This window comes from Martes martes, assembly GCF_963455335.1.
Source record: "Martes martes genome assembly, chromosome: 7".
In the NCBI taxonomy this organism is placed as follows: domain Eukaryota; kingdom Metazoa; phylum Chordata; class Mammalia; order Carnivora; family Mustelidae; genus Martes; species Martes martes.
The window spans coordinates 92,472,807-92,485,089 of NC_137894.1; the positions used below are offsets into that span (position 1 = coordinate 92,472,807).

The 12,283-nt window shown below is 35.1% G+C and overlaps 1 protein-coding gene across 1 annotated transcript in view; it reads left to right on the plus strand.

The window, feature by feature from the left end:
- The window catches only part of FANCM (FA complementation group M), a 64,281-nt gene that overhangs the window by 2,890 nt on the left and 49,108 nt on the right, over positions 1 to 12,283 (plus strand). The window contains exons 3-8 of the mRNA XM_080808560.1: positions 1,149 to 1,226; positions 2,721 to 2,879; positions 7,129 to 7,260; positions 9,144 to 9,276; positions 9,761 to 9,886; positions 10,956 to 11,042. Coding sequence (XP_080664686.1) covers positions 1,149 to 1,226; positions 2,721 to 2,879; positions 7,129 to 7,260; positions 9,144 to 9,276; positions 9,761 to 9,886; positions 10,956 to 11,042 — 715 coding nt within the window. The remainder of the gene's footprint in view (positions 1 to 1,148; positions 1,227 to 2,720; positions 2,880 to 7,128; positions 7,261 to 9,143; positions 9,277 to 9,760; positions 9,887 to 10,955; positions 11,043 to 12,283) is intronic.

Here is a 12,283-nt window from a genome sequence, read left to right on the forward strand (position 1 = left end):
TATACATAGCAACTTTAACTCATTTATTTTATTTTCAAAAAAATTTTAGCATTGAGTTTTTTTGTTTGTTTGTTTGTTTTTTAAGGAGGCTCCACATTGGTTGTGGAGTCCAATGTGGGCCTTGAACTCACCACCTTGAGATCAAGACCTGAGCTGTGTTCAAGAGTCAGACACTTAACTGACTAAGCCACTGAGGCAGCGTACTTTTTTTTTTTTAAATTATAAGGCTTATGCTTTTATGAAGTACAGTGGAGACATGCATTGATTTCACTAATTTTCCATACAGCCCTGAGTGTTTATGGTACCTTGAATATTACAGATGTAGATTCCAATAGGCACACCAAGTCCATGAAGAATGTAGCTTCCTGGGTTACAAACACAGCACCATTTCCTCTTCTACAAAATGCATGAGAATCCCACCTGGATAAACGTAACGTATTAGGGTTTGTCTTGCATCAGTTTTTACTTAGAACAATTAGACTGTAAGTAAAATGTTCTATCTTAATATATGTTCTATATCATGTTAAAAAGAAATTCCATAAATAATATTTTTTGAGATTGGTCAAGATTCAGTGTGAGTCTCGCTGAATTCATCCTTTACATGGGTTTAAATAAGATCAGTTTTTAGGTAATCTGGTGTTACTATTTCCTATATTTAATGCAGAACTATAGGATTTTGAGAGCTATTACTGTAATTCAGTTTACTTAAGGGTCCTTTTCCCTTGTATTGGGGCCTCATGTGAAGATCATATAGGAATTTGGTGGAATATCTGATATTAATCATACAGATGTGGGTGTTGAGTTCATATTGCAACATCTAGAATGATGCTTTTGTGCCACTGAGAAAATGTGTTAGAATTTAAAAGGAAAGTTGGATTTTTAAAGTTTTTTCCTTAAACAATTTTTTTTTCCATTTTAGATCTAATTTCATACTGGTATTTTTTCCTATTTTTATATTTTAATATATTATACATGATTATGTATTATATTTTTATATATAAAATATATATTATAGTTCCATCCCTTAGACCATCAATACTCTGAATAAGAAATAATGATAATGGAACATATATAATAGCTTGTTTAACAGAAACACTGTTCTTTTGTATTAGATAGATAAAATTAAATAACTTTTTCTCTTTTTTAAGGTTGTAAGAGAACTAGTCAAATATACAAATCACTTTAGAATCTTGGCTCTTAGTGCCACACCAGGTAGTGATATAAAGGTAAGTAAAATGTCTTTCCATTTCTTAACATTTAAGGAAAATAATAACTTTTGTACAGGGCCCAGATGAGTTTGTCATTCTAGTATTTAGTTTGACATCAAGACTAACATTTCTTACACATGCCTCTGTTTTCTTCTTTGGTTGGTGAAGATTTTCTACATTAATAGTTTTTATTTTTTTAATTAAGAAAAAAATTTTTTTTCATTAGTTTTTAGGTGTCAGTATGCATAAATAGTTTGTTAAAAGTACTAAATTTTGAAATAATGTGTTTTTTATTTTACTCATTATTTTTAAAGATTTTATTTATTAGAGAGAAAGTGTGAGAGCACAAAGTGGGGGAGGGACAGAAGGAGGAGAAGCAGGCTTCCTGCTGAGTGAGGAGTCCAATGTAGGGCTAGATTCCAAAACCCTGAGATCATGACCTGACCTGAAAGCAGACATTTAGCTGACTGAGCTACCTAGGTGCCCCAATATGTGTTTTATAAATTGTTTAAGTTTTCAGTTTTTTTTAAGTTTTATTTTGCACTAGGACTTCCAGAAAATTTGCAAAAATTCTAGTCTCTATCTCTCCTTTGCTCAGCTTCCTCTAGTGTTAACATATAACCGTAGTAAAATTATCAAAACTAGGAAGTTAACATTGGCACAGTACTAGTAACTGCTCTGTAGACCTGAGTTGAATTTTGTCAGTTTTCCCACCACTGTCCTTTTCAGTTCTGAGGTCTGGTCCAGGATCTCACTTGCATTTAGTTGTCATGGTTCAGTCCTTCGTATCTGTGATAGTTTCTCAGCATTCTCTTGTTTTCCATGACATTGACGTTTTTAAGAGCAAATGCCAGTTATTTTGTAGAATATTCCTCAGTTTGGGTTTGTCTGATGTTTTCTTATGATTGGAGTGAGGCTATGCATTTTTGGCAAGAATACTCTAGAAGTGATGCTATAGCTTTCTTGGTGCATGGTTTCAGAGACTACATGATGTTGATTTGTTTTACCACTGTTGCTGTTAATCTCGACTTGGTTAAGGTGATGTTTTCCCAGTTTCCCCATTTTAAAAGATTTCTCTGTTCTCCCCACAAAGAAAAAAAAAAAAAACCCACTGGAAAAAAAGTGTTTACCAGGGAACCAGGAAATCTGGGTTGTGATTCTGGGGATTTAGTTCGCTACCCCAAAACTTCTGTTTTGTCTGAATCTTCATAAAATGTTGGTGGAAGGAGTGTATCACTGCCACTGAAAAGTCCAAAATATGTTTGAAGAACTTGTTGAACATTTACCAGTATTCTTATTTCTTGGATTCTTGGCTGGAAGGGCTGCATGAAAGAAAGATGTTTTAAAGCCTTATCTTTCTCTTGTACTACTTCTAATGTAACTTATAGTTAAAAACAAAAAGAAGTTTAATGATATGAATTCCAAATTTTACCACTATTTTATTTTTGTTGGTAACCTAAGCTAAAAAATTTAACGTGCAATGTATTTATAATCATACTTGATTTTGTGTAGGCTGTTCAACAGGTTATTACTAACTTACGAATTGGGCAGATAGAACTTCGTTCTGAGGATTCTCCAGATATTTTGCCATATTCTCATGAAAGGCGAGTTGAAAAGCTAGTTGTTCCCCTTGGTGAAGAACTTGCAGCCATCCAAAAGGCATATATCCAGGTAAGCCATTTTTATTACTATTTAGGATTTTCACAAATAATGTCTTTATTTTATTTTGTAGAACTTGGCTGTGAGAATATATAGTTATATCATTTTATATAATTAGCATGTTGAAAAATTACTTGAAATTAAAATTTTTGGAGTTAGTACCACATTTTAATTGTTAGTTACTATTAGTTAAAGAGGAAATACAAAATGATGGACCATTTCTAAAGCCAATTACAGCCTTTTTTAAAAAAGTACACCTATGAATTGCAGTATAAAACACACATATAAATTGTGGAGTGTACAAAACCTAAGTGTGTATAGCTCAGTGAATTTTCACACTTATAACATAAGTCCAGATTTAACCAGAAGTTTCTTTGTAAGAAAATATATTTTCATTATTTTTCCTCCTGGATCTCTTATACAGCATAGGTTCTCAACTGAGGGCAGTTTTGCCCACCTGGTGACATTTGGCAATGTCTTTTTTTTGAGGGGGAGGGGGGCAATGTCTTGACAGATTTTGGGGTATCATAACTGGAGGGGGTGGAGAGTAGAGTTGCTACTAGAATCTAATGTGTAGAGGCTAAGAATGCTGGTTAACATTCTGTAATGAACAAGAGTAGTCCAACAACAAAGGATTATCTGGGCTAAATGTCAATATTGTAGTTTTTGAGAAATTGCTTGGCCAGTTATCAATTTCAATACGAAAAATTTGAGGTAACACACTATTTTTCTATAGTTCATAATTAGTGTCATGCTAGGAGAACATCTTGTTTTCATATCTTCATTGTTACAGATTAAAGATGCCTGGAAATTCTTTGACACTCCTCCCATTTCCTTTTCCTTCTAATCTAGACTGGCTCTGTGACTGACTTTGACCACAGAATGTGATAAACCTCAAGTAAACCATGATGAACCTCAGCTAAGCTGTGTTTAGGAGAAAGGAGGAACCGGTTGATAGCTAGAGTGGAGGGTGTAAACATATGGCTATAGTTGAGGTATTACACTTAACATTCAGCCATTCAGGGCTCCAGACATCAAAGAACAGAGTTCAGTTGTCCCTGCAGTGCCCTGACAATCGTTTTTTTTTTTCTTATTATTTTTTTAATAAAGATTATTTATTTATTTATTTGACAAACAGAGATCACAAGCAGGCAGAGAGGCAGGCAGAGAGAGAGAGAGAGAGAGAAGCAGGCTCCCTGCTGAGCAGAGAGCCCAATATGGGGCTCGATCCCAGGACCCTGGGATCATGACCTGAGCCGAAGGCAGAGGCTTAACCCACTGAGCCACCCAGGCACCCCTCTTTTTTATTTTTAACACTTTATTTTATTTTTAACATTTTATTTTGCAGTGGTTTTAGACTTTCAGGAAATATGCCCAAATAATATAGAGTTCCAATGGGGAGTTAGTTTAAGACTACTCAAATGTCCTATTTCTCAGTATACTTTGCTCTCTAATTTTAGCATGCAATGATGGTTATTGCCCGCTACAGTTAATTGTTATGTTTGCTTAATCACAGTTTCTTCTTTCTCTCAATTCTTTAATGTTTGTCAGTTAGAATTCATTTATTAATTTAATTCTTTTATCAGTATAGACAAATAGATTTTTTTTTCCTATCCGCTACAATCTAATACTGATATCAGTATGAGTTTTGTTGCTCAGATTGCTCCAACTTGGCCATTTAGAGTTCCTTGTGTCCTTTAGACATGCATTTTTTTTTTTTAAAGATTTTATTTATTTATTTGACAGACAGAGATCACAAGTAGGCAGAGAGGCAGACAGAGAGAGAGGAAAGGAAGCAGGCCCTCTGCCGGGCAGAGAGCCCGATGCGGGGCAGAGAGCCCGATGCGGGGCTCGATCCCAGGACCCTGGGATCATGACCCGAGCCAAAGGCAGAGGCTTTAACCCACTGAGCCACCCAGGTGCCCCTAGACATGCATTTTTTTTTTTAACACTTCTTAACTTTCTGTCCTCACAAGATATTTTGTGCTCATTTGGTACTTCTCGTGTTCTAGCCATGGAAACAACCATTTCTCCAGGGAATCCTTGTTACTTTTATGGAAGAATGGTAATTTGAAACCAGTATCTGTGTATTAGGTGTGCTCATTGTTAATGCAGTATCTCGGCCTCAGCTCTCAGTGACCTGCTTGAATTCTTACTTGAAGAATTAGAATCACGAGCGAATAAAATGGTTGTTATTTTAATTTATGATGTTTTCAAGTACTTTGTTATATAGGAATAGATAGCCAAAATATTCATCTATCATTTAACCTTTAATAAGTCTTTCTTAAAGAAAAGTTCTGTAGGAATATGCTTTATTTTTGTTTTCAAATTATTTGTGACAAAATTTTAAGTATTATTAAGATATGGCAAAGTATTTCCCATGATCATTTCCTTTTTGATTAAAAATTTTTTCTATCTGGGGCGCCTGGGTGGCTCAGTCATTAAGCCTCTGCCTTTGGCTCAGGTCATGATCCCAGGGTCCTGGGATCGAGCCCTGCATCGGGCTCTATGCTCAGCAGGGAGCCTGCTTCCTCCTCTCTCTCTCTCTCTCTCTCTCTCTCTCTGCCTGCCTCTCTGCCTACTTGTGATCTCTGCCTGCCAAATAAATAAAATCTTTTTTAAAAAAAGTTATTTTATTTCTTTAATTAATTATTTTACGTAAACTCTTCGCCCAACTTGGAGCTTGAACTCATGACCCCAAGATCAAGAGTCACATGCTCTTCTGGGGCACCTGGGTGACTCAGTCGTTAAGTGTCTGCCTTTGGCTCAGGTCATATTCCCAGGGTCCTGGGATCAAGCCCTGCATCGGGCTCCCTGCTCAGTGGGAAGCCTGCTTCTCCTTCTTCCACTCCCCCTGCTTGTGTTCCCTCTCTTGCTGTCTCTCCCTGTCAAATAAATAAAATCTTTAAAAAAAAAAAAAAAAGGGTGTCATGCTCTTCTGAGGACTGAGCCAACCAGGCATCTCCAGAAGCTTTTTATTTTGATATAAAAATCATCTCCTTAATACTAGTACATTTTTCCCTGATTAAAATCATTCCATTTATAAGGATGTAAAAACTATAATTTGTATAAACAAATATGATAGGCATTTCATTTTATTGATGTTTTTGGATGGTTCTATAGGTGATAAGATCAGCAAAACTGGAAGGGATGAAAAATAAAACTACTAAAAAGCTCTATTTTAGGAAATAGAATTAGGCATAAATTTAAACTGTTAATTACACATTGCTGTACTATGTCTTCATCCCTAGGTCTCTATTTTCGTTCACTGTGCCATCAAGCTCATCCTGCATTAGGACTTTTTGTCTGCTCTTTCCTGTGCCTGATATGCTCTGTCCTCAGAACTTGTCATCATTCAGACGTCAACTCAAATATTACTTAATAGTGACTCCATTTCCCTCCAAAACTCTATAGTATTACTGTGTTTTGGGTTCTTAAATGCATTTATTGTAATAGAAGCTCTCTTTATTCACTCATTATTCTTTACTTCCCTTCATTGGATATAAACTTTATGAAAGTAGCAACTTCATTTGTCTCAGCTACAAATTTCTAGCCTTTGGAACAATGCTTGACATAAACTAGATGCTTAATAAATATTTCTTGAAAGAATGAATCAACAAATCAAATTGTACTCAAGACATTTTTTTTTTTTTACTCAAGACATTTTGATTTGATCAGCAAGACTACAAATATTTACCTATATGCTAGACTTTGTTCTTCATATTGAAGATGCAGCATTGAGAAATCAGAGGCCCTTTATTCACTGTGCTTAGATTACAGCATGTGTAGGTTAGGAAGGGAGGGGAATTAAGAAATACACAGATAAGCACATATGTTCTTGAATTATAGTTGGATCCAATAGATGCTTGTGCTGACTCTTCATATAGATATAATCTGGGGATAAATGTTAAGTACTTTTAAGTTTTGTTGTTATTTTGTGTGTTTACTTAAAAATTTATTTTAAGTGGCACCTGGGTGGCTCGGTCGTTAGGCGCCTGCCTTCGGCTTGGGTCATAATTCCGGGGTCCTGGGATCGAGCCCTGCGTCAGGCTCTCTGCTCAGTGGAAAGCCTGCTTCTCCCTCTCCCACTCCCCCTGCTTGTGTTCCCTCTCTCTTGCGGTCTCTCTCTGTCAATTAAAATCTTTAAAAAAAATTATTTTAAAACAAACTTTACTCAATACGTAACTTCTATTTTAATATGTGAGAAAATGTATTTGAAAAAGGACTTTAAGTTTCAACTAAATTTCACTGAAATTTGCAGGTTTTGGAGGCATTTGCCAGTTCTTTGATTCAGAGGAATGTTTTGATGAGAAAGGATATCCCCAATCTAACAAAATATCAGATAATTTTGGCAAGAGATCAATTTAGGAAAAACCCATCTCCAAATATTGTGGTAGGTATATTTAAATTAATTTTGAAGAGAGGTTAAGTTTTTGTTTAGACCCAAGATAAAATGTAAATAATGATTTTTTGGATATATATTAGCTCATCAAGAATTCAGATATGATTTATATAGTTTATAAAAAGCATGAAAAAGTCTATCAAAAATACGCTTTAATGCTTTGAATTAAGATAATTTTATTTTCTAACTTTTAGTAAAGACTTGGTATTTTAGTTCATTTCTGTTAGTGCCATGAGTGAGTAGAATATAACTAACTTTTATAACTAGTCTTAACTCTTGATACTAGAGGCTGGAGGAAGCATCATAGTAAGCTTCTTATTTCCAGTCTTCCTAGGAAAAAACAATAGATGGATAGGAACAAACCCATCAAGGTAGGTCCAAAGTCAGAGATGCTCACAAGCAAAAAAGCACCGAGTCATTCTTTGAACTGAGAGATAATGCATTTGCAAAAGAACAGAGGCAATTGGAATAACGGTATGAAAGAGTCAGTGAACAAGCCAATGTAGCTGAGATAAAAGATTAAGAAAGTCAGATATGATAGTTAATCTTGGTTGTAAGCACATAAGCGTAGCTTTAAATGTTATACCGAGAAATGTAGACTTTATCTTGTAGTATCTAGGGAACCACTAAGGGAAACTTTTCTGTAAAATTACAGTATATCATACTAAACTTTAATAAAGTGTTTTAATTTCTGCTAGTCATTAAAGGTTCATTGAAATTTTAGGTAATAAATCTAAACCTTCTGAACTTGATCTTACTGATGAGAGTTTGTATTTTGCAGAGAGGTGGTTTAGGTAATTGCGGTGCCATTTTAGGGCATTTATCACTACCTTGCAGACATTTAAAATGACTATTACTGAAATTAAATGCTACTAAAGATGTAAGGTAGAGAATAATATAGTCTTTATCTTTAATAAAGGAAAATAATTAAAACTTATTCTCAGTAGTCTCTTTTAAAAATTATCCTATCATGTAGTTATATTTGCTGTATGCTCTCATAAAAGGAATATGTAGGGGTGCCTGGGTGGCTCAGTTGTTAAGTATCTACCTTCGGCTCAGTTCATGATCCCAGGGTCCTGAGATCCAGCCCTGCATCCAGCTCCCTGCTTAGCAGGAAGCCTGCTTCTCCCTCTTCCTCTGCCCCTGTTTGTGTTCCCTCTCTCACTGTGTCTCTCTTTGTTAGATAAATAAATAAAATCTAAAAAAAAAAAAAAAAAAAGGACTATGTATTTCACTTTTCCTTGAGGGTAGTGGTTAAAAGCACAAGGACCCTGAGCCAGATTTCATGGATTCAAATACTGGCTTTACACCTTTCTCGTGTATAAAATGGGCAAAACCATAGAACCTACCTCCCAGGTATTGGGATTAAGCAAATTTGTGTAAGTAATGTGCTTAGAACAGTGTCTGGTCCTAGGACAGTGTCAAATGTTATTGATGTTAAATGTTAGTGTTAAACTGTCTAATTAAATTTTGTTCCGGTGCCAGTAACATTTATGAGCATAGGCCATTATGTGACTTATTTTCCATTGTATCCCAAATATCTCTCTCTGTGCTTGATCTGTAGTAGGTACTTGTTAAATAGTTTTGAAAGAAAAAAGGAATCTATATATACTGCTAATAATTTACCTAGAAAGAGAAAAAATATATGACAAGTATTTCTCTCCATCACTTATTCTCTTTAAAATGTAAATTTTGTATTGAATTAAAGAAAAAATAAAATTAAAGAGGGACAAATTTTTTATGGAAAATACTTTGGCACTATGTCCTATGACATTCAGTAGGTGCACCTTCAATAGAGTGATAAGTTTCACACAGAACATGTATCTTTAGTTCTTCCTCTGGTTAAATTCGATGTGTGCTTTTTTTTTTCCTAGGGAATACAACAAGGCATAATCGAGGGAGAGTTTGCTATTTGTATTAGTTTATATCATGGTTATGAATTATTGCAGCAAATGGGATTGAGATCATTATATTTCTTCCTTTGTGGAATTATGGATGGAACTAAAGGTAAATTATATGAAATTATTTAAAGGAGTAATGACATATTATTATTTTGGTTAAACATGTGTTGAACAGTTTGGGTTACTTAAAGATGTTTTATTTTAACAAGGAATAAAATAAGGGTGTCCGGCTGACTTTGTCAGTAGTGTGTAGCTCTTGATCTTGGGATCATGAATTTGAGCCCTCCTTTGGACCTAGAGATTATTTAAAAAAACAAAACCAAACAGAACAATTACAAAAACAACAAAAAGCTATTAAATAGTTATGTAAAAAATGATTATGCCTTTTTGTTTTTGCTAAATTGATGATAAAAAGCAAGCAATTCATTAATACAAATATGAATGTGGAGCTGGAAATAGTTGCTGGCTTTCATGTTTGAATTAGAAAAGTTTGTATTTATTGCTAAAGTGTAATTTCTTTTTAATAAATAATTTTGATTAATTTTGCTATTATATTATTAATTTGGAAAATCTTTTCCTAATTTCTGAAGGAATGACTCGGACAAAAAATGAACTTGGCCGAAATGAGGACTTCATGAAACTCTATAATCATCTACAGTGCATGTTTGCACATACACGTGGTACTTCAGCAAATGGCTTTTCTACTATCCAAAAAGGTGTGGTTTTCTTTTAAAATTTTATATTATTTCTCTTTATCAGATTGATTTTGAAATTTTGCTCCATTGAGCCATGTATCTATCATTACTTCTTTCTATAGCAACGGGGCTGTTAAATGCTTAAAGATTTTATTCCTTAAATTACAATAAATATACATTCCAAGTTTGTAAACTTTATATACTAGATGTTAATAGTAGTTGGTACTATTAGTGAAAATTCTCAGAACTACCAAAAACTGATTTATAACTTAACTAAATACATACTTTTCCCTTCTACTTTGCTGCTGATTTCATTTGGATTCTCTTTCAGAATGTAATTACAATAAAAATTCAGGGGCGCTTGGGTGGCTTAGTCAGTTGAGCAACTGATTCTTGATTTCTGTTCAGGTCATGATTTCAGGATTGTAGGATTGAGCCCCATGCTGGGCTTCATACTCAGTGGAGAATCTTCTGGTGATTCTCTCCCTTACTCTCTCTCTCTCTCTCTACCCCTAAAATAAGTAAATAGATAAGTCTCTAAAGAAAAATTTAAAGTTTATTTTATGGTAGGGCTTATGTGCTACACAGATGTTACTTAAATGAATAGAAAAAAAGTTAAATCTGTTTTGAAGATTTTATTTATTTGAGAGAAAAAGAGCATGAGAATGAGTTGGGGGAGAAGCAGACTCCCCACTGAGCAGAGAGCCAGCCAGTCCTTGTTCCCAGGACCCTGAGATCATGATCTGAGCCGAAGGCAGATCCTTAATGGACTGAGCCACCCAGGCATCCCAACAAATCCATTTTTTTTTTTTTTTAAGATTTTGTTTATTTATTTGAGAGAGATCACAAGTAGGCAGAGAGGCAGGCAGAGGGTGAGGGGGGAAGCAGGCTCCCTGCTAAGCAGAGAGCCCAATATGGGGCTTGATCTCAGGACTCTGAGATCATGACCTGAGCTGAAGGCAGAGGCTTAACCCACTGAACCACCCAGGTGCCCCCAACAAATCTATTTTGAAAAGGATAATTAAAATATGTTAATGTAATTGAAAGGAAAATATATAACAATTTTTTGGTGGTTTTGTTTTTGTTGTAGGAGATAAAGATAAAAAATTTTTTTATAGTCATCCAAAGTTAAAGAAATTAGAAGAAGTTGTAGTTGAACACTTCAGGTCATGGAATGGTAAGTCATGTTTGTAGCTTCAAGGCAAGACAAAGCTACTGAAAGAGCTTTGTGGTCACACTTTATAGAGAAGATGGGCTTTTAATTACTCCGGGTAATAAACCTAAAAAAAAAGCTTTAATAAATTTTGGGAGAGTGGGACAAGGGAAATGGTCAAAAAGCTAAGAATAAAGTAGTCTATGAAAAAGAAAACTAAGTCTGGGAAAATAGAAGGCAAGCAGACACTAAAGCAATGTATAATATAATGGTGGGGAAAAGTCAAAAGGGTAAGGAGATACTCATGGAGGAGTGCTGTTTTATATAGGGTATTAGGGAAAGCCTGTCTCTAGGGTGATGTTTGAGCTGTTACTTGATGGAAGTGAGGGAGCAAGCCTTGTGGATTTTTAGGGATTGATCATACCAGGCAGAGGGAATAAAAGATTCAAAGTCCCTGAGGCAATGGGGTGTTTGATATGATTAAGGATCAGTAAACAAACAATGCCACTGGAGTAGTATATTGAGGGTAAGATTGGTTTAGGTGAAGATTGAAGAGGTAGCCAGGGACCAGATCATTTATGCCTTATAGGCCAAGTCAAGACTTTGGTTTTTATTCTGTAAATGTTTATGCTTTGTGAAATTATTATAGGGACATTTAGAGCAGTAGAGTGATGTTATCTGACTTACATTTTTAAAAGATCATTCTGGTAGCTTTTGCCGAGCGTCAACATTAGCCACTTAGGAGACTATAGTCATAGTTTAAAAAGATAACAGTTGATGTACCAAGGAAGTAGTAGTGGTACAGTTGATGTACCAAGAAAGTAGTAGTGGAGGTGCTAAGTGATTATAGATTCTAGATATATTTTGAATTTGGAGCCAACAGTATTTGCTGATAGATTAGACATAGGATATGAAGGAAAAAAAAGAAACCTATGAGTGTGTGTGTGTATTTTGAATAATTACATGAACCAAGAAAAAATTAAGAACAGCATACAGAAGAAAGAGCAAACAGATTTACATGTTTTTGATAGATCTGGGTGGAGATGTGTAAGCACTGAATAAGTGAATCTGGATCTCAGAAGAATGGTCTTGGCTTTTTTTTTTTTAATTGGAGAGAGAGAGAGATTGAGAAAGTGAGCACAAGCACGGGGAGTGGCAGGCAGAAGGAGAAGCAGGTTCCCCGCTGAGAAAGAAGCCTGATGCGGGACTTGATCCCAGGACCTTAGTATCATGACCTGAGTGAAATGCAGCCACTTAACTGGCTG